The 23,582-nt window shown below is 39.3% G+C and overlaps 2 protein-coding genes across 2 annotated transcripts; both read right to left on the minus strand.

Annotated features, from left to right (window-relative positions):
• Window positions 1-2,085: 2,085 nt before the first annotated feature.
• On the minus strand, window positions 2,086-6,301 carry BZIP9 (basic leucine zipper 9). Its single transcript, XM_089620411.1, has 6 exons — window positions 6,001-6,301; window positions 4,465-4,588; window positions 3,643-3,796; window positions 3,126-3,201; window positions 2,868-2,993; window positions 2,086-2,595 (listed from the first exon to the last, which is right to left on the minus strand). Exons 1-6 carry the CDS (start codon window positions 6,211-6,213, stop codon window positions 2,281-2,283), a joined length of 1,008 nt encoding a protein of 335 aa, XP_089476537.1. The 5' UTR covers window positions 6,214-6,301; the 3' UTR covers window positions 2,086-2,280.
• A 14,836-nt stretch (window positions 6,302-21,137) lies between these two features.
• Window positions 21,138-22,910, minus strand: LOC149390892 (uncharacterized). The gene has a single exon (XM_089619882.1). It carries the CDS (start codon window positions 22,908-22,910, stop codon window positions 21,138-21,140), a length of 1,773 nt encoding a protein of 590 aa, XP_089476008.1.
• Between the last annotated feature and the right edge of the window lie 672 nt (window positions 22,911-23,582).

Raw genomic sequence — 23,582 nt, forward strand, 5'->3', positions numbered from 1 at the left:
GAGCATCATTAACACCGAAAATCAAACATCACACGCAACCATAATCTTCACGCGACCCAGAAAAAACCTCTCGACCGAAACCCTAAAATCTATTAAAAGTTCTAAGCAAAAATATTTACTGGCGATTGAAGAACAAAGAGATTTGAACCCCGACGGCGAAGAACAAGGTAAGAAAGAGCCATTAACGTTCGGGCGATTTTTTTTTTAAATATGTTGGTTGTTCTGAGAATTTTTTTCGATTAAAAAACATTTTCGTTATATTAAAAGGGGTTTTCAGAATTGGGTTTCAAAAAATGGAAAATGACTGTCGTTTATGGTTGTGTAAATTAGTTCGAGTGAAAGTGTTAATGGTTTTGAATATTTTGTTTCCAGTGAAAGATGTTAATGGCCGAATGAGTTTAAAATCTGGAAAAAAGGGAAAAAAAATGGGTCTTTGGATTTTATTTCTCTATGCCGAGTGTTTATGAGTCTAAGTGTGTTTGAAATTTTTTCTTATCCTTTATTGTTTTTCAAGTTTTGATTTATTTTGCATGCGTGATTATTTTGGTTTTCCAGACCGAGATTATTTACACAAATAAGAAGAAATGGCCAAAAAGTCTCCCGCCAAGAAGAAGGTCAATACCGAAATTTGTATTACTGTTATATGACGCTAATTTACAATGACTGTAGTAAATAACAATATATAAATATGTAAATACATTGTAAATGTAAGCTTATTTACAGATATGTTCTTGTAAATAAATTGAAAATATTAATTTACAGTCTAGCGAAAAGTTAAAAAAAAGAAGATTATCTGGATTTTTCTCTCTAATCATTTCACCGACTATTGGTAAATGACTATATGACCTCTTCAAAATCACCACGAAGATCCCTCAGAGCATCTTTATGACCCTTCCATGCTCTATAATATGTTACCTCTGCATTAAAACGTGTCCTCATTATTTCAGCAACACCGAATGGCGTAATTTGATTTTCCAATGAACCCCTAAAATCATCTTTGACACATTTGCTAATAAGAACAGAAGATGCATGTTTATTCTTTTACACAATTGATTGTCCATGGCAAGTATGATCTTTAACATATGATCTTATGACCCACAATCCTAATTTCTTGCAAACCGAAGCATTTATCTTCCAAGAACACTCAAGATTCGAACAATTAATGCAATAACGTGTTTTACTTGATCGAAACACCTTGAATTCAAAATTATTTCGAACAGCAGTAATACCAATAGCCGTTTGCAGAACATCTTTGCGTCTAAAAACATTATTGACATTAATTTCAAAATTCATAGGAAAGTTCCTCAAATCAGGTTCATCATATAAGACAATTTCTGACCCAGGATCTTCTTCACTACAATTAGGCAATAACGATTTCATTGATTCAGAGCAATGTCGCTCAAACAATTTCACTGAAAAAAAAGAAAAAAAAAATAGAAGCACGAAACATAAACAAAGATGCGTAATTGAGAGAAATAACGCATACCTGCATCAATGAGAGAAAAGGACGAACAATCATCCATGGTGAATAGACGGTTATGAAAAACAGTGAGAAAGAAATTTGGACGTTCAACAATCTGGAATTATCAAACACACTGAAGGGAATACAATTTGAATGTAAAATTGGCGGCAAAAAAAGGGATCAGGAAAAATGCGGCCAAAATAAATATAAGATTTTCTATAAATGGAAAATATTGAAAGATTGTAATTTAATGCTATTAGCCGAAAATAGAAACCAAATCAACTAGAAACATGTGGCTGGAACTTTCAAAATCTGCTGAAAAATTCAAATTCCACGTTTGAAAACTTGCCTAATCGGTTTGAATATTTGATTCAAATTTTTTAAAAAATAACTGCCTAATTTAAAATCTTGGCCGAAATGATTAAGGGCAAACATGTAAAAAATAGGCAGTTAATAAGCTGCCACGTATGTAAGTTGGCTATTTATAAAGTATTTACCAAAGGTTGACTAATTTACTATTCTTATAGTTTAGGTGGCTTACGTAGCCAATTTTTTGATATATATATATATATATATATATATATATATATACTATTATACTGATATTTATGAGATGACGCATCTTAATATAATATCTCTTTAGTTTACCATCAGAACTAACACAATTCCTTACGCCCTACTACAAATAAAGGACTAGAAAAAAGAAAGAAGACACGAACTAGAAACAGAAAATGACCTCAAACACCACAACAACAAATATAAACATATGACCAAAGCCTAATATTTATGTTACTAGCAACACAAACTGAGCACAATCACTAGTGCCAAATGTCGGAGACACAGCTCACGGCATCACTCAACATCCCGGCGGTGATGCTCGTGTGGCTAATATTGCCGGAACTTTCAAGCCCACTAATGAGAGTATTATTGGAATTCTGCCCCGAGATCGCCATTCCCGGGAGGTGATGATTGGGGACAGTGATAGCCGGGGAAATCTCGGGAGCATTATGGAGATTATTAGGACGTCTTGCCATCATTTGGGGCGTCACGGCTCCACCTAGATGGGTTTGAAGAAGTTGGTTCAAGCTTGTTGTCAATGAGCCTCGAGCGACCATGTCTTCGGCTAATTTCACCTGAAAACAAATTATAAGCGGTGAATTTCGACGTCTTGAGATCAGATTGTGCCATTTTCCTACTCTTATACAAATGTGTCGCCTTGATTTAGTTTAATTTTATATTATTGTTTGTCGAGCTTCATCCAAAAGAAATTCAATTGAGTTTTCTATGATTATTGCCATGTTTATTAGTTTTCTTCATTGGTCAAGTACTTCTAGTTCCCTTCTCAACATTCTTATTATCTATGTCATTACCAACTATTATTTCTTTAATGATGGTGCATTATTACCCTTGCTCTCATTGCTTCCACATTTGATTTCAATACTCTGTTATTTGTATCAGCATCACGGAATCGCTGAGTGATCTCTGTAAAATGCTTCACCAAATCAGAATTTTCTCCTTTCAGCTGTTTGACCTGAGAGGGAAAATGTCAAGTAAATTGGATCATAAAATTCGATAAATTATATATCAATATAATATTTTGTTTCATATGTCTGAATAACATTAAACTCGCAAAATAAAAAAAAATTCAAATAAAATTAAGTACCTGTGACTCAAGTGTGTCCAACTGCGCTTGCTTCCTTCTTCTAGATCGCCGCGCCGACTCCCGATTCGCGTACATCCTGATAAATTATATATAATGAAAATCAAACAATGAAATAATCGCTCAATAGCTTAAGTCATATTATATAATGATATAATATAAAAGCGTGTGTTTTTGTTTCTTTGAAATATAATTACTCATAATTAGGCTTCTTTTTCCTATAGAAAGCCTTGGGTATTTCAGAATTTTCCCTTTGGTCTTTTAAATTTAAATTATTTGACCCTTTAACCTTGATATATCGCTGTATTTTAGCTAGCCATGTCATGTTTTTATTTTCTTCTCATTTGTTTGTTTTTATTTTCTTTATTTTTCTTCCCTTTGAAACAGAGCCATGTCATTGCTGGACTACGAGTCAATTGAGTGATTAATTTGCTGACAACAATTAGCTCTCTAGATTACAACTGGTTACCTGAAAGACATATTTTGTTTTGATAATTTAGTAATTAATTTATGTGTAAACCTTCTGAGGCGTTTTACGTCAGTTGGGTCTGTACTCTCTTCACAAGGCCCAGCTTCAAATTCCACATCATCATCTGATTGGTCGTGTTCAGAGGAACCACTAGTCGCTCCTCTTGCTTGCTCTTCCATGTCTTTATTTGAGATTGGACTCCCAACTGATAAAATTGGGGAGAAAATAAAATAAAATTAGATAATTACACAACAATAAGTAAGTTAGAAAAATGTATGACCACATATGGACTTATATTTTTTTAGCGATACGTTCTAATTTTTTTTTTTTTTTTTTTTTTTTTTTTTTGACCTAAACCGATTTTTGACAATTTAGGATCAAGCAATAAAATATATTATATATATGTGAATAAATGTATACTAATTACAACACCGATTTTTGTATTATTGTTGTCGATTTTCCTATTAATTAGTGAAATATGTATTTTTCACTGAGCACACTGTCTTCTAAAGTAGGTGGCGTTGAACCGAATTGAATTATCATTTTTTGTGTTATTTATTTTTACGTACTGTCGTATTGTAATCCATCCATTGTATTAGAACAGATTATCGCATACATTGAATCTACATTCTGTGCGACATTTTATCTGACTAAACATAATTTCATGGTTAACTTAGGTTAATCTTTTTTTTTTTTTTTTTTTTTTTTTTTTTTTTTTTATCGTTTTAGAAGTAATTGTGGAGTAATCTTAACCAAATGAATAAATGATTACCCTTGCAGTAAGGTTAAAGTGCCAATCTGCATAATATAATATGAATTCACGAAAAATATAAAATAAAAAAATTAAGTGTTTCTTTGGAGCATATTTCTTACCACAGACGGATGATTGGGAATCTAGGGTCGTCGAGACTCTAGAATTTTTTGGCGAGAGGATTTGAGAAATGAGACTGGTATTTGCTAGTCCACCACAGCTAGAGAAGCCATTCAATATAAAATCCTGCAATTTCAGAGAGGTAATAAAAGTGAGAAAATTGTGACATAAGGTAATATATGCAGTATAATTTATTCATTAGTTTTAGACTTTGAAATGGAATCGATTGATCGACTTGACATGTTTTGTTTAAAAACCATGTAATTTTTTTAAAACAAATATTACTAATGTCATTTTAACAAAATCAATTAAAATTTAAATTTTGATAATTTTATTACTAAAGTAGGTGAACGAATAAATTTCTTTCAAGAATACTCTTTGTGACGTTTTATTTATTTATTTTGTGATCGATCTATTGTGAAATGTATAATTTCGTTACTGAACTGCCATAAAATATTGTACTTTGTGATTGATCTGTCAAAAAATTATGAATAATATATTACGATATTTGCATAATTTACTAAAGTTGTCAAATTTTAAGTTTAGTTGATTTTGATAAAGTGACATGAATTTAATAATATTTGTGTCCATATACACCTTATTAATGAAATGTACCATCTAATTAATTAAGCCTTCACCAGTCACGAATTTATCAATTAAATATACAAAAGACAGGCATAAACTGCCACAAGGAAATTGTCTTATATTATTTTAATCATAATAATAAAATAAAACCTATAATGATATGCAATTTTGATGAATTTGAGACGAGTCTATAGCTGATTTTAAATTTTAAAATAACTAGCAGTCGGTGTTCCTACAAATATTTTAGGGGAGTCTTTCCATTTTTTTTTGTTGTATTTTTTTTTCATTTTATGAGTATAATAAAAAAGACATGATGACTGAAAACATATTAGAAATATTGAAAATACTATAGATCTATGGCCTGCGTGCATCCCCTTAAGTTATCAACCAATAAAGTAATGTTCGTAAAAAAGATGTCATAAATAATGTCGACGAAAAAAGAGAAATTAATTAAATATTGAGTTAAATACAGTTTAATACTATACTAATAAAGATGCTCTTGGTCTTGGAGGTAAGTAAGCTAAATATCATATACTTTTCTTAAACTTGCCAATATCTCTATCGTTTTCTATCTTACGGGGGAAAAAAAAAAAAACCCAAAGGACAGTACAAATGAGCAATTATAATAGAAGCTCGCACATATATAAATTTCACAGGTTACAAGCGAAGATCATAAAACAGAAAATTAAGAATTAAATAAATATACATATCACACATACGTACACAGCTAAGCTAGACCTGGTAAAATCCTGCAATAATATTACCATATACGATACTACTACTACTACTACTACTACTAATAATATCATATGTTGCGATCGATCCATTTCATATTATTACTAATATCGAGTCATAACCAATAATATCGAGTCTACTCTAACCCTAATGACATGATCTCGTGTTTTCAGTAATATAAAAACCCTAATTATTTGACAAGACGAAAAAGAACTGACCCGATTCTTAAAGGTCATATCGAAATCATGATCAGCGAAAAATCCGCCGGAGGCATCAGAGTCCCGAAAGCCGCCGATGGCTTCAGTCAAGAACTCCTGAAACTCCAACTCCGACGGACTTCTTTTCATGCTCTGAGACTCTCCGTCGTAAAACGCCGTCGTTTGGCCATACTGCGGCCCTGAGATGACGTGGCCGACTGGCTTTCGCTCCATTCTTGCTGCTTAGTGGGAGAGAGAGAGAGAAAGAAAGAGAGAGAGAGAGTCTATTTGAGCAAAAGAGGGAAGTTGAACATAGGGGAGTGAGGTATTAATAGGCAATATATTTCAAGGGAAAAAAAAGTTATTAGTATAAAATAACTTTGAATGAAACAATAATAACAATTTAAACTTCTTTGCTTAATTACCTCATTAGGTATATTTGTTATTTCTAAGAATTGGAATTTCTTTGTTATTTATGTCGTAGTTTTCTTTTTCTTATTCTATATTTTAAAAATCAACGTAGCACTTGAGTCGAAAAAATTTAATTCGTCAACACCTAAATCACGTATAAAATATATAACGAGTTGCACGTAAGAAATTAAATATACATATTGTACTTTGTTGTCTTGGTATAAAAATGAGTAACGTATATATATATATATATATATATAGAGAGAGAGAGAGAGAGAGAGAGAGTGACATGAAAGTTATGGAGAGAAAAAGCAAAGCAAAAGTACTCTGAACGTAAAAGCAGAAAAAAGATCATGGACGGCACATGAAGTTAAAAAGAAGGGAAAAATAAAAGAGCTAGAGCCTCCGCTTGCATAATTACGGAAATGTCCTGAATTTTCAGTGCTGGCGTGTCGTTATGTTTCTCGGCCGAGGTTGTTATCGTAGTTTCAGCAAATCCTGGTTCTTAACGACGAAGTAAGCAGTCTCTTTGTTTCTCTTTTTCTTTTGGTGGGGTGACGTGTCTTTTTTGGCTGCTTCTGTTTATTTATCACCATAAGCTTTTATTTTCTAATGGTTATTTATTTGTTATTATTATTATGTAAAGTTATTACATACATCGTGATTGTGCTTAATAATAAGTAAAGTAGCTCATGATATTACTACAAAAACTTTCAATTTCCTTTTCTCATGGACGTGTTTTTAAGCCATTAATTCCTATGTTGACGAGCCCTTCAATTTGTATCCCTGAACTTCTTTCATTTGAATGTAATCACTATGTTTTCTCTAAAAAATAATTGAGTTTTGACGTTGAGGGATGAGAGCCGTCGATTTGTCCAAACGTCAGGAAATTATACATTTTTTTAAAGGACTTTAAAAAGTTATATATGATGCAACTATATAAATCGCATGGTTAAAATGGTTTTGAAATTGTGAACAATGATCTCTTCTCCGTTAAATCTATTAGGATTCGACACACAAATCCTATCTAAAATCAGAAAAATAAAATTGCAAAAAAAAAAAAAGTTAGCATACACAGATTTATAGTGGTTCACTTTCAATACGAAATCCACATCCACTTTGTCGCTACTCACTAAAACACAAATCAGGATATTATTATTGTTATTATTATTATGTAAAGTTATTACATACATCGTGATTGTGCTTAATAAATAAAGTAGCTCATGATATTACTACAAAAACTTTCAATTCCCTTTTCTCATGGACGTGTTTTTAAGCCATTAATTCCTATGTTGACGAGCCCTTCAATTTGTATCCCTGAACTTCTTTCATTTGAATGTAATCACTATGTTTTCTCTAAAAAATAATTGAGTTTTGACGTTGAGGGATGAGAGCCGTCGATTTGTCCAAACGTCAGGAAATTATACATTTTTCTTAAGGACTTTAAAAAGTTATATATGATGCAACTATATAAATCGCATGGTTAAAATGGTTTTGAAATTGTGAACAATGACCTCTTCTCCGTTAAATCTATTAGGATTCGACACACAAATCCTATCTAAAATCAGAAAAATAAAATTGCAAAAAACAAAAATTAGCATACACAGATTTATAGTGGTTCACTTTCAATACGAAATCCACATCCACTTTGTCGCTGCAGATTCTCACTAAAACCCAAATCAGGATATTATTATTATTATTATTATTATTATTATTATTATTATTATTATTATTATTATTATTATTATTATTATTATGTGAAGTTATTACATACATCGTGATTGTGCTTAATCAGTAAAGTAGCTCATGATATTACTACAAAAACTTTCAATTCCCTTTTCTCATGGACGTGTTTTTAAGCCATTAATTCCTATGTTGACGAGCCCTTATATTTGTATCCCTGAACTTCTTTCATTTGAATGTAATCACTATGTTTTCTCTAAAAAATAATTGAGTTTTGAGGTTGAGGGATGAGAGCCGTCGATTTGTCCAAACGTCAGGAAATTATACATTTTTTTAAAGGACTTTAAAAAGTTATATATGATGCAACTATATAAATCGCATGGTTAAAATGGTTTTGAAATTGTGAACAATGACCTCTTCTCCGTTAAATCTATTAGGATTCGACACACAAATCCTATCTAAAATCAGAAAAATAAAATTGCAAAAAATAAAAATTAGCATACACAGATTTATAGTGGTTCACTTTCAATACGAAATCCACATCCACTTTGTCGCTGCAGATTCTCACTAAAACCCAAATCAGGAGAAAAAGAAGTGTTTATTACCGTCTTAGCTCTACAAAGAACATCAGCGCATATGATATTTATAGAGAAACATTAGAGCTAACAGACAGGCTTGAAATTCCCAAAATACCCTCAACTAATAACCCTTACAATATAATTTTTGCCGCCACCTCGACGCCAGTTAGACTCCACACCTCTAACAAAATCTATGTCAGCTTGATTCGCGATCTACTTTTGATCCATAATTTAATGCAAGGAGTGGGATATGAAATATGAAAATCCATGAGCAGAGTCATTTTTTTCCTTTGGAAGAGGGTTGCTGCCGATTGCTTTCCAGTGTGTTAGCAACTTAGCCGATGTGGCATTGCAGGATTGAGGATTACTAAACTCAACTTAATCAAATTAGTTAGCGGGAACAAGTGCTTCGGGCTAGCAATGAGTGTTAGAGCGGTGTGATAAACCTAATTACAAAAAAAAAAAAATATAGAAATTTAGAGTGATTGGGGCATGATGGGAGGAGGTGAGTCAAATTCAGGTTCGAATGGATAAGAAATAAATTTATAAGTTATGTTGATCGTTTGAGAGACGAATACCCGATTTGAGTTTATTTAACCTAGAAATTAGATGCAAGAAGTAGCGTATGATTCAATTATAGAAAAAACATACACAACTTCTCGCGTCTATTTGAAGTCAAATTTTTTTTTTTAAAAAAAAAAAAAATGTCAAATCATACCTCTTAATAAATTGATATTTTTTAATCATATGTGACTTCTCGTGTTTAAATGTTTTTCATCACACAAAACACGGCTTCTTGCATTTATTTGAAGTAAAAAATAATTATTCAAATTCGAAAAGTTACATTTAGACGCGATAATAAGTCGTGTCTAATTATCTGTTTTAAATTAAATAAGAGAAGTAGTCGTGTCTATTTTAAGTCAAAATTGAAATAATGGGATAAATCTCACCATGTAAAACTACATTTTTTGTATTATTTACGACAAGTCGTGTCTAATTCCAAAATTATAGAGTCGCGACAAGTCGTATTTGTTTGATTTCGCATGTGAGTCGTTGAATCTATTGCAATAAGTTTTTGTTTTTAGTAATTTTTTTTGGTTATCGTCTAAGGAAATCTATGATTGATTCCACGTTGTTGGGTAGAGCTATTCTTAGGAATACAAAATTAAAATACATCGTATAGCAAAGTTTCAAAATCGATTCTGAATCTTGATAGTATATTGATCTCCGATATAATTTTCAAGACGAAAGGGAAAAACAAAAGGATTACCATATAGTCTTCCATCAGTCCCCAAGTTCAAGTTCAGCTGTGAGTCAATGTTTAGTTCTAATCATGCAACTAATGTAAGAAATTTCGTCAATAGCATTATTTAATTAAGCCACTTGTAACTCCAAATTTAATTCAGTGGAGAGAGAGAGGGAGAGAGAGAGAGAGTAACTCCAAATTTAATTCAATGGAGAGAGAGAGAGAGAGAGAGAGAGAGAGAGAGAGAGAGAGAGAGATATTGATGGAAATTTTGGGGAAGTTGATCATATGCCATGCGAGGGCGTTGATTTGGACATGCATGCCGACCTCACAACAAAAGATATGTTGATGGATACTTGCTTTACAAATAATGAAAATTAATTAGTAACCCTTCACTTTAACTCTTTTCTTTTTTCTTTATTCATCTCTTTCTTTCTTTAATAGTTTCTTACTTTTTCTTCTTCCTGTATAAGACTTGGCACTACCTAACTTTTCTAAGTTTGGGAGTGATTGGGAATAGCTCACAAGCGTCTTGGCCACTAACCACCATACCAAATGCATATGGTAGATATTTTATTGCATAAGGAAAGTGATATCAAGTGGGAAATCGGAAAGAGACACCTACTCTTGCTTGTTACGTTCGTGATCATTTTAATTTAACGTAATAGGATTGAATACATACACATATTAGTTCACAAGTGGGTATACACTATAAAAATGAGATTTAGTGTCACTTGAACGGTGAGTTGAAAGACTGCCATTTATTATTAATTTTTAATGGCAGTTATATATAAACTGCCATTAAAACACTAAGATACGAAATAATGACAGTCATGAATGAAGTGCTTCCTAATCTTAAGAAAAGAAAGCAGTCATAACCGCCACCAAAATTATGTAGTTATTTTATTTTATTTTTAATATTTAATATTATTAAATTATAATAAGAAAATATTATATATATACATTAATTATAAATTGCAAACAAATTCCACATATTCAGCCTACTTTTTCTCTAAAATTCAAAATTTTCACATTGTAGACATGTGACCCACTAACAAAACCCACGTAACCTTCAACTTTTCCCTCCCTTGGTTATATATCTTTTCATTTCCCTCTCTTTTTTCTATTATGGATTTAAGCAGTTATATATCCTACAAATCCTACCCCATAATCTACTAACCTCACATATAAATGAAATCCATTCTAAGTCTCCTGGTTACATCGTCATTAACGAAGGAAAAACAAAATATCAGAATGGACTATTGCTGAATGCTCTAATCAGGGTCAGCGTGGCGATGTGCAACACCGCGGCCTATGTTGTGTTGATGGCCGGACGGTTCAGAAAGGGAGGTAGGATAAAAGAGAGGTAATATTTACTAATGGATGGATCGCTTTGGATCCATATGATGAACGAAGTAAGATGTATTGTGATGAATGTTCTCTGCAAATAAAAAACCGACCAACGAAAAAGCTCTCTAATTTCTGCGTGAAGGTCAAGAGAAGAGAGCAACACTTGATTCTTTTTTTAAGTAACGTGAGATTGACAAGGCAAAACAGATCGTCAATGAGATGTTCATAAAGACCAGCCCTCCTCTAATTTATGCCCATCTTTCAGATGTTAAAGACTTGTTAATATTCATCTGGGTGGAGTGATGGGAGCACCGTTTCTTAAAGACATATTCTTAATATGAAACAATAAAAATTAAAATAATTAAAATATTATCAATAAATTGGTAATTAGTAGTTAATAAAAACAAAATTGGGAAATTATAAAAAAATATATATATCATATAAAAATAATTCATTAATGCACTTTTAGGTGGCGGTTCTTTTTTTTCATGGCGGTTCAACTTTAACCGCCATCTATATATTGATCGCCACTAAAAAATATATAAGTTTTAGTAGCATTCAGATAGGCAGCACTTTTTTGTGCCATTTTTTGTATTGGTAGCATTAAAACAATGCCACTAAATAACATTTTTCTAGTAGTGATATAAATACTCTAGAAGTGTTTTATGCTAGCTATTGGTATTGAATCGAGTTACATGTACCCACGCACTTAGAAAATATAAAAACAAATGTGGCAATTTAGAAAAATAAATGAGGTTATGGTTTAAAAATTGTTCAAAATTGATAGTAGTTTGTTATATACAGGAAATCTGTAATACCATTAGCATGTGCCAGTTGATCGGTACCCAAAATCAAAGAAGTTAGACCCAAAAGAGAGCCAATGACAATAATGGAACGAATATGATCATAAGATAAAGTGTCTTGTTTATTTATTGCTTTACATAATATTAGCATATATATTATTATAATAATTATTATTATAATTATAATTATTATTATTATTATTATTATTATTATTATTATTATTATTATTTCTCTTTTCTTTTATTTCCCTTTTTGTTGTATTAGGGTTATACATACCCAGACTATTGTATTTCTTTTCTAGCAATTCATTATTCAGATTTCCTCTTTTTCTCAGAATCCCTAAATCTTCATGGCATCAGAGCCATCTTCTCCACTCATGGCCTTTGTTAATTGATTGAAGAAAGTTAATATATCAAGTACGGTGTTTGTTGCAATTTTTACGCGCGCAAGTGCACGTGTCGCCCAAGTAATATAGTGAATTTAAGTACGAGTGTCGATCCCACGAGGAACAAGCTTAATTAACAAACAACTCACTAGCACGAATTGAACGTAAAGTAAAGATGGAAAGATGTCACAAATTAATGACAACTTTTAAAGCAACTAAATAACAAAATACTTAAGCAGAAGTTGTAAGCAGAAGGAGAGGCTAAGGACCCCGGCTTCACGGGTGTATTCAACGGTTTGGATACATGACTTTCACGCACAAACAATAATCACTCACTACTATTTGCTAATCATACTCACATAATGATATTGCTAAATCTCTCTCGAGCATCTAACAACCTATGTCAAAATTAGGAAAATCTTCTCTCGATCTCAATCCCTAACAAAAACATGCATTCATAACAAGAGCATTCACACGATTCTATGACAACCTAACTATCTCTAGCCTAGGCATGCAACATAGTAATTCAAACCAAATCGCTAACAACCTAATCTTTCTCAAGCATCAAGTTGAAGTATAAAATCATGAACAAGGTAGCTAAGCTTGAACAAGCATTAAAAATGGATTTGAATTAAACAAAGTGGTAGAGAATGAGAATTGAATTTCAAACTATTAAAAAATATCCAAAACCGAATCCTAAACCCGCTACGCCATAGTCCTTAATGGAATTAGTTCATGGCGTAACGAGAAAACAAAAATAAAATAAAAGAAAAGGAAGAACAAGAAAACATCCTTGAAATACTAAATTGAAAATTAAAATAAGGGAGTTCAAGAGAAAAGAAAAGAATAAAACTGTGATTGGCGCCAAATTGATGAAGAACGGGTCTCCTCTTCTCTTCTATCTCTCCCAAACACTAAGAAAACAATTAAAAAGTGGCAAAAGTCCTAAACAAAAGTTTGAGAAGTGTATTTATAGGCTTAGGTCGAAATTAGGGTGTTTCCTCTAATTTTCGGAGTAGACTGGGTAACAAAACTTGATCCGACGGCCCAGATCGCTCCAGAAAACGCGTTTCCTTTTTTTGGATTCGCGCACCTCGCGGCGCGCGGTACTGGGGTCGCGGCGCGAGGTCGCATTTCTCAGGAGGTCGCGTTCCGCGCTTGACGCTCGGGGATTTTCTACTCTGACGTTCTTCAACCTCGCGGCGCGCGGTCTGGAGGTCGCGGCGCGAGGTGAACAATCCCACACCTTCGCGGACCGCGCTAGACGCTCGGAGACGACTCGAGATGCGATTTCAAACCTCGCGGCGCGCGCTAGGTGGGTCGCGGCGCGAGGTCTGACGCCTTGGTGATTCCTTCTTCGTTCTAGCCTCGTTTTCGATCCCGAATGCCTCGATTTGTGCGGCTTTGCCCCAGATATCATAGAATTCCCATTTTTGACCTAAAACCTTCAAAACACACGAAAAACCTCAAAACTACCCAAGAACAAGCCCGGATTTAGTTGGGATAATAGGAGTTTTCTACGTACGACACGCACCTATCAAATACCCCCAAACTTAAACCGTTGCTTGTCCTCAAGCGACAAAATAATAGACACAAAACAAAAACACACCAAAGAAGTTACCTACACTAAATTGGTAAATCTCAATGCTTTACGTGAACTAACTGACTCATATTTGCCTCAATTTCAAACCCTCAGACTTACATTGACACGGGAATCCATGGTTTTAAACTCTAAGTCAACTACCAAATGTAAAAGAATCCATACAAGTTCGTGTTAGCTCAAACCGTTTGCAATGTTCTTTGTCTCGATTAGCTTTTGATTCCCAAGTCTCGTAGCCTTTCCCAATCCTAATTTGCGACCACAAAAATCGATTCTTTGAATGGTAGTTTGTTCGATTCGACACACCATAAGCCTTCTCTTCACCCTTGATCTCCACTAATGCGCACCTGTCCTTTCTAGCTCGTCAATAGGTCTTAAAGGCTTGTAATGTTACAGGCTAGGGTCAAAGGTATGGAATTGAATTTTTAGTGGCTAAAACATCGACCTTAGCGACTCAAACCTCTCACCAAAATCACAACCCTCATATAAAGCTCGTTCACTCACCTCCCCGTTCTTGGCATCAAATTTTTGCCTAACAAGAACGTTTTCCTTAGTCTTTTATTTCCCGTGTTCCCCCAAACTTCGACTTAGCAACAACAAACGACGAGTCTCTTAAAACAAAACATAGAACACCACGCCAAAAATAAAACTACACGACATAAATAAATACTTCCTTTTTTTTTTTTTTTTTAATTATAATTTTTTTTCTTCTCTTTTTTTTTTAATTATAATTTTTTTTTTTTTTTTTTTTTTCACATAACAATATAACTAAACACCGGCGTGGTATTCTAGTAGACAATGTAATATTTAGAGACTAGTCGGTGACATGTCATAAAATAAGAAAAAAATTCACTCAACAATGTCACTCAAGAGTCGCTAAAGTCAATGAGGTTCTTTGTGGGATTTTCAAATCATTGGCTCGGCTTTTTCTGACTAAGTATCGAGAAAGGTAAATCGTTCGGCTTTTTGTGAGTGGGTTCTAATTGATAAAAATCTTGGGTTGGCTTTTTGGCTCGACGGGTTATTCCTAACGCCTATATCATTCTCACTAGATCAACGTGCGCTCAATTTCGCTTCGACTAGGGATCCGAAACGGTTCTTAGTGTGTTCGGTGGTCACTTTTCAAAACTGAATTAGACTACTACTCAAGGTCTTCTAAGCATCGAGACAAACATTATTCGGGCTTTAAACGATAACACAACACTCAACAAGATTCTTTTTCACTTGGTAATTCACGTATTTTTTTCACATGTCTACGGCTTAAGACTATCCATATCATCGGCAAACACTTATTGAGTCAGTTAACGCACCCAAAACACCAATTTCTACCAATTATCCTAAAACAAGACAAAAACATCCTAGAAAAATAGCTACTAATATACAAAAAGGAATCCCCCGCAAGACAAACAGTTATCCCCCCCAAACATAAAACTTACATTGACCTCAATGTAATCACACAATAAAAACGATGGAAAGGGGACTTACCTTGCGGGGGTGGCCAAGCTCCCCTACTCGTCCTCGTCGTGGCCGCCCTCATCGTCGTGTTGCGGAGGGTTGTAGCTGCCCGAATCCCACGAAGGGAAAGCGGGGTACGGCGTCATTAGGTGCGGAGGATACGCCGGGTAGCTCGGGGCGTCCGGGTAGATGGTCTGTTGATGCGCAGTCCACATGTTGTAGACATTCTGTTGAAACCCGTCCCGCTCCCGTTGTCGCTCGCCGAAGTCGTTGAGGAAACCTCCTAGTGCGGTGTGGGTGTCGCTCAGACGGGAGTCGAGCCGGTTCATCATGATCATCACCTCATCATAGTTGTTGTCTCGCTCATGGTGGGTCGGGGCGTGCTCCGGTTCATCAGGTGGTCCGAGAATGGGGGCATTTGGGTCGCCTCGGTGTTGCTCCGGGATGTTGATGAATCCCGCCCCATCCGGATGTGCGTGCCCATGCTTCCATTGCCGGAGCTTCAATATCCTCTCGGCATCAATGGGGTCCCCAAGACCAAGCCGGGCTTCATTGTGAACAATTCTCAGCCCGGCTTCTAAGCACATGCCGGTGATGATGCCACCATGCCCGAGCGTCACTTCAGTGTCGTGGTTCGCGCAGAAAACGAGTCGCTCCTTGATCACCTTTCCGATGTTGATCGTTTTACCGGTTACAATGCACGCGAGGAGGGCGAGGCGAGGGAGGTCCACAACATGCTCTCTCTTGCACGGGAGGAGCGTCGAGCAAATGAAATGTTGCCACGCCTTGGCATACCGGTTGAGGTCGGAGATGGCGAGAAAATTGGGTACGACTTGACCACGCACCCGCTTCGTTTGGTATTGGGCTCCGGGATGTGCTAGCAAGAGAATCCACTCCTCCCATTGTGGGTGCAAGAGGAGTGGCGCGTATTCATCATGGTCCGGCTCCGGAATCTCGAGGTAGGCATTGATCGCGACTGACGAGATGTTGACAACTACGTTCCTCACACGAACGAAGTTGTCGACGGTGACGGAGAGGTTCGAGTAGAACTCCCGAACGAGCTTTGGTGCCGCTCTCATCTCGATGTCGGCGAGTTTCTTCCAATGGCGGCTCGCAATTTGGTGCTCCATGTTTCCGCACCGGTGGTCGGGTCGGAGCGCCTTCTCGGGTAGCAAATTGACTTGGCAAATCTTATCCCATATTTCACCGGCGCCGTCAATGAGCGTGGGGGGGCGTGGTAGTGCCGGGAGCGAGTGTCGGGCACGCTTTGGTCGCGACGATGAGGCGGCTCGGTGCATCTACACGACAAATATTTCAAAAATTAGCGCTTCGAATAACCTTCATAACATGTATTTGTAAAAACCCACTCCCCCAAACTTGAATCTAAAACTCTATCCGTCATTGTTATTTATCAATTTAAACCTCCAAGTGATCACAATTTCAAGTGCACTTTCGTTTAGACATTTCACCAAACACTTGGCGGGCGAGCCAAACGGACACTAATATTGACAAGTTGGGCATAAATTGGCTCGACCCAAGGCACAAAACACAAACCACGACATGCACTTACGAAAATAACACCAATTAATCAACGAAATCGAGGGTCAAGAAGTATTTACCTTTGTTGTCTTGAAGTGAGAGTGAAGAACACACAAGGCTAAGTCAAGATTTGAAAAAGAAAACCACCCAATGTGATGAACAATGACGTGAATGTGTGATTTTGAGAGTTTGGTTGTTAAAATTTTCGAAATCTAGGGTTTGGTTCGTGAGAAAGTCGGAGAGGTTTGGAGAAGAAAGAGTTTGACTTGAAAAAAAAATGTGGAAATTGCCGTTTTAAATTCAAACTTACCGGGACCTCGCGGCGCGGGGTAACAGGGTCGCGCCGCGAGGTAGCATATTTTAAAACCACGCGGAACGCGCATGCTGCTTGGGAGTGAATCCTTAAAAAAAATTTCGCTACCTCGCGCCGCGCGGTCAATGGGTCGCGGCGCGAGGTATCAGATCCGACCAGCGCGCGTTCCGCGCCTGTTGCTCGGAGATGCCAATTTTAACCTTTTTTTTTTTTTTTTTTTTAAAGAAAACAAACGTGATGAAAAGAAATCGAGATGAAATAAAAAAATTGCAATGAAAGAAAGCACGGGTTGCCTCCCGCGAAGCGCTTTAGTTAACGTCAATAGCTTGACGGGTTACCACTTTTTGTTGCTAGACGAGGTCGAGGTAGGCCACCACTTTCTCGCTCTCGAAAACCGCTCCGAAGTACGGTTTGATTCGCTGTCCGTTCACCTTGAATCTGTCGCCGCTAGCGCTCTCAATCTCGAACGTTCCCGACGGGAAGGCTTGTGTGACCTTAAACGGTCCGGACCATCGAGACTTCAGTTTTCCGGGGAAGAGTCTCAACCGGGAGTTGTATAGTAAAACTTGTTGTCCCGGTTGGATCTCTTTGAGCTTGATATGCTTGTCATGCCACGCCTTCGTCTTCTCTTTGTAAATCATTGCATTCTGGTACGCGTCTCGTCGAAGTTCATCGAGCTCGTTGAGTTGAAAGAACCTTTGCTTTCCCGCAGCCTTGTGGTCGAAATTCAGAATCTTCATCGCCCATAGTGCTTTGTGCTCGAGTTCCACCGGGAGATGACAAGCTTTGCCGTAGACAAGCCGGTACGGGGACATTCCAAGCGGCGATTTGAACGCCGTACGGTACGCCCATAATGCATCATCGAGCTTTTGGGCCCAATCTTTGAGAGAGCTTCCCACCGTCTTTTCCAGAATTTTCTTGATTTCACGGTTTGAGACCTCGGCTTGTCCATTGGCTTGCGGGTGGTACGCGAGAGTTTTCCGGTGCGTGACGCTATACTTTGCGAGGAGCGCGGTGAATTGGCGATTGCAGAAATGCGATCCTCCATCACTTATGATTGCTCGGGGAGTGCCATGGCGCGTGAAGATGTTGTGCTTGAGGAAGTTGAGCACCACTTTGCCATCGTTTGTCGGGCATGCCTTTGCTTCGACCCACCGTGTCACGTAGTCGACCGCAAGAAGAATGTATTTGTTGCCGTACGAGGATGGGAAGGGTCCCATGAAGTCGATCCCCCATACGTCAAAAGGCTCTATCTCCATGACATTCTTTAATGGCATCTCGTCTCGCTTTGAGATATTTCCCGTTCTTTGGCACCTGTCGCATGATTCGACAAATTTCCGGCTATCGCGGATTAGATTAGGCCAAAAGAAACCACATTGGAGTACCTTGGCTGCCGTGCGATCGGGCCCGTAATGTCCTCCGCACTCCAAAGTGTGGCAATGATAGAGCACAGGTAGTATTTCATCGTCAGGCACACATCGACGAATCACCGAATCTGCACAATGGCGATACAAGATCGGCTCTTCCCAATAGTAGTTGCGCACGTCGGAGAGGAACCTCTTTCGGTGTTGATGATTGAAATCCGGAGGGATTTTGTTGCACACCAAGTAGTTGACAAAGTCGGCATACCATGGCGGTGAGATTCCCTCCGAGGCTAGCACTTTCTCGTCCCTGAAATCGTCGTTGATGTGCATGCGATGGTCGGGGACATGAGAGAGATCTTCTAAGCGCGAGAGATGGTCGGCGACGAGGTTCTCTGATCCCTTCTTGTCTCTGATTTCCACGTCAAACTCTTGGAGGAGGAGCACCCACCTGATAAGTCGAGGTTTCGCGTCCTTCTTGTTCATCAAATACCGGATGGCAGCGTGGTCGGTGTAGACGATGGTTTTGTTGCCGATGACATAGGGCCGGAATTTGTCAAAGGCGAAAACCACGGCCAGAAGCTCCTTTTCGGTGGTGGTGTAGTTGACTTGGGCGTCGTTGAGAGTGCGGCTCGCATAATATATCGTGTGGAATGACTTGTCTCGACGTTGTCCAAGGACCGCACCCACGGCGTAATCACTCGCGTCCGTCATGATCTCGAATGGTAAAGCCCAATCGGGAGCGGTGATTACGGGCGCCGTGCTGAGCTTCTCTTTGAGGATGGTGAACGCTTTCATGCATTCGTCGGTGAAGACGAACTTTGTGTCCTTTTCGAGCAGGCCGCAGAGGGGCTTCGTAATCTTTGAGAAGTCCTTGATGAATCGCCGATAGAAGCCTGCGTGCCCGAGGAAGCTTCTCACGCCCTTGACCGAGACCGGAGGTGGCAATTTCTCGATCGTTGCTATCTTTGCCCGATCCACCTCCAGCCCTTGCGGTGACACTCGATGTCCCAGAACGATCCCTTCTTTGACCATGAAATGGCACTTCTCCCAATTAAGCACCAGATTCGTTTCCACGCACCGCCCTAATGCCTTAGACAAATTCTCGAGACAAGCATCGTAAGTGGAACCAAAAACAGAAAAGTCATCCATAAATACCTCAATGGTTTTCTCGATCATGTCTGAGAAGATTGCCATCATGCATCATTGAAAAGTGGCCGGGGCGTTGCACAAGCCGAAGGGCATTCGCCGGAACGCGAAGGTGCCGTACGGACATGTAAACGTGGTCTTCTCTTGGTCTTCGGGGGCGATGGCTATTTGGTTGTACCCCGAGTATCCGTTAAGGAAGCAGTAATACTCGTGGCCGGCGAGCCGATCGAGCATTTGGTCGATGAATGGGAGGGGAAAATGATCCTTTCGGGTCGCATTGTTGAGCTTGCGGTAGTCCATGCAAATCCGGTACCCTGTGACGGTGCGCGTTGAGATAAGCTCGTTGTTGTCGTTCTTGATCACCGTGATGCCTCCTTTCTTTAGGACACATTGAACCGGGCTCACCCATGCGCTATCGGAGATTGGGTAGATCACCCCCGCGTCAAGCCACTTCAATATTTCTTTGCGCACCACCTCCTTCATGGCTGGATTTAGTCGCCTTTGGTGCTCCACGGATGGCCGAGAGTTGTCTTCCATGAGGATGCGATGCTCGCAGTAAGATGGATTTATTCCCTTGATGTCGGAAAGAGTCCATCCTATTGCGGGCATATGACTTCGCAACACTCGCAACAACTTTTCTTCTTCCTCGGCGTTGAGTTGTGTGGAGATGATGACCGGCAGTGTCTTCTTTTCACCTAGGAATGCATAGCGGAGATGACCGGGCAATTCCTTGAGCTCGATCTCCGGTGGCTCCTCCATCGATGGTTTGGCTCGTCTATTGCTTTCTCCGAGCTCCTCAAAATATCTTCTCGTGTTTGCCTCGTAGCCATTCATGTGATTTGCATATTCTAGGGCTGTGCATGCGGCAAACGCATTAGTGAAATCAGAGTTGTTTAAGAGACATACCTCGAGGGGCTCCTCCGAGCGAAAGGAATGGTCGTGGATGGCTGCCTCGCATTCGTCTACCCGGAATATGTCATCGCTTGCTTTTGGGTACTTCATTGCCTTGAAGACGTTGAAAGTCACCTCTTCGTCATTTACCCTAAGTTTCAGCTCGCCTTTCCGCACGTCGATCAAGGCTCCTCCGGTGGCTAGGAACGGTCTTCCCAAGATGATGGGAATGTCGCGGTCTTCCTCCATGTCAAGTACCACAAAGTCGGCGGGGAAGATGAATTTGTCGACCTTCACGAGTATATCCTCGATGATGCCTCGGGGGTGCTTGATCGACCTGTCCGCCATTTGAAGCGTCACCCGCGTAGGCTTCACTTCGCCGATTCCTAGCCGTCAGAAAATGGAGTACGGCATGAGATTGATGCTTGCCCCCAAGTCGCAGAGTGCCTTGTCGAAGGAGAACTCGCCAATTGCACATGGAACGGTGAAGCTTCCCGGATCTTTGAGCTTCGGTGGGAGCTTTCGTTGAATTATAGCACTACACTCCTCCGAGAGTGTAATGGTGCTACAATCTTCGATCTTGCGCTTGTGCGTGACGATGTCCTTTAGGAATTTTGCGTAGGCGGGCATCTGCTCAATGACATCGGCGAAGGCGATGTTGATGCGAAGTTGCTTGAAGAGCTCCATGAACTTGCTATATTGCTTGTCGAGCTTCGCATTCTTCAGTCTCTGCGGGAATGGCACCGGCACCGTCTTGATTGTGGCCTCGGGAGGGGGAGGCGTGATCGTTGGAGTTGCAACCGTTGAGGAAGATGGCTTGTCCTCTTCTTTCTCTTTCTCTTTCCCCTTGTCGGCGCTTTTGAGCTCGAGCCCGCTTCTCAGTGTGATGGAGTTGCATTGATCTCTCGGGTTGACCTCGGTGTTGCTTGGTAGAGCGCCCTGAGGTCGTGCATGGAAGTCCTGAGCTAGCTGCCCCACCGTCGTCTCGAGGTTCCGGATTTGTGCCTCTTGATTCGTCATTCTCGTTCGAGACTCGGTGATGAAGGAGGCCAAGAGCTCCTCTATGTTTGGCTTTGGTGCGGGCTGAACTTGTTGTGGACGATTCTGGCCTCCCACCTGTTGTTGATGTTGGTGCGGCATCCCCGGTGGTCGGTTTTGTAGGAAGCCTTGTTGTTGTTGTGCCCTCCATGCGAAGTTGGGGTGGTTGTTCCTCGCTCCGGTGTTGTAGTTGTTGGAGTTTTGGAATGTGGGCCGGTTGTAATTCCCCACGTAGTTCGCATTCTCCGCATGGCCATCATTCGCGTGCGGGCAATCGTCGGTGAAATGACTCCCTTGACACCAGAAGCATGGCTCCCAAGTCGTTTGCGTGGAATTCACCGCAGCTTTCATCTCTTTCATCTCCCGCATCTCCTTTCGGAGGTTTGCCATCTCTAATGTCATCTGCTGCATTGTCTCCGGATCAATCGAGGTCATCGCGGCTTGAGCAGTGGCGGGGCCGGCCTTCATGATTCTTCTCTCTATCGGGCATTGATCGTTGGATCGCGCTAACTCCTCAAGGAGAGCTTGGAATTCCGATGGCGTCTTAGTTAGCACCGTGCCTCCCGCGGCGGTGTTGACTAAGGTCTTTGTCGAGGTGAGGAGTCCGTAGTAGAACGTTTGAAGTTGGACCGGCAACGAGACCCCGTGGTTTGGACATTTCCGGAGCATCTCCTTGAAGCGTGCCCATGCTTCGTGGAGGGACTCGCCGTCCATTTGCGCGAAGCTGTGGATGGCGTTTCTTAGGCGGGCCGTCTTCTCGAACGGGAAGAACTTGGCGAGGAAGGTGTTGCACAGCCCCTCCCATGTGGTGATGGAGTCGGGAAGCAGCGAGTTAAGCCATGCTTTTGCCCGATCACGGAGAGAGAATGGGAACAGTCGGAGTCGGATGGCGTCCGCGTTGATGTTGTGGATCTGGAATGTCCCGCACAACTCGTTGAAGTTGGAGATGTGCTCGTTCGGGTCCTCATTCGGGGCTCCGGAGAATTGATTCTGCTGAATCATGTTGATCGTCCCCGTCTTGATCTCGAAACTTTGGTTCCCTCCGATGGCCGGGTTGACAATGGCCGGGCGGTACCCTTGAGTGGTGGGTAACACATAGTCGATGAGTGGTCTCTCTTCGTTGGCCATGATCTCTTCCTCAATGTCTTCCTCGTCTATGTCTTTCTTCTTTCCCTTTCGATTTCTCTAGCACGTTTTCTCGATTTCGGAATCTATCGGAAGGAGACTCGAATCACCGTCTTTTCGCATCAACCTTCAAAAGAGAAAGATAACGCAAAAACAGGTGAGACACAAAAAAAAAATAAAAGAATGTTCAAATTGAAATCTAGTCGATTGAATTGCAATTAAAAACTTGTTCCCCGGCAACGGCGCCAAAAACTTGTTGCAATTTTTACGCGCGCAAGTGCACGTGTCGCCCAAGTAATATAGTGAATTTAAGTACGAGTGTCGATCCCACGAGGAACAAGCTTAATTAACAAACAACTCACTAGCACGAATTGAACGTAAAGTAAAGATGGAAAGATGTCACAAATTAATGACAAGTTTTAAAGCAACTAAATAACAAAATACTTAAGCAGAAGTTGTAAGCAGAAGGAGAGGCTAAGGACCCAGGCTTCACGGGTGTATTCAACGGTTTGGATACATGACTTTCACGCACAAACAATAATCACTCACTACTATTTGCTAATCATACTCACATAATGATATTGCTAAATCTCTCTCGAGCATCTAACAACCTATGTCAAAATTAGGAAAATCTTCTCTCGATCTCAATCCCTAACAAAAACATGCATTCATAAC

This window comes from Urtica dioica, chromosome 7, assembly GCF_054948205.1.
Source record: "Urtica dioica subsp. dioica isolate 48M chromosome 7, U.dioica_male_clone48M_v1_H2, whole genome shotgun sequence".
In the NCBI taxonomy this organism is placed as follows: Eukaryota; Viridiplantae; Streptophyta; class Magnoliopsida; order Rosales; family Urticaceae; genus Urtica; species Urtica dioica.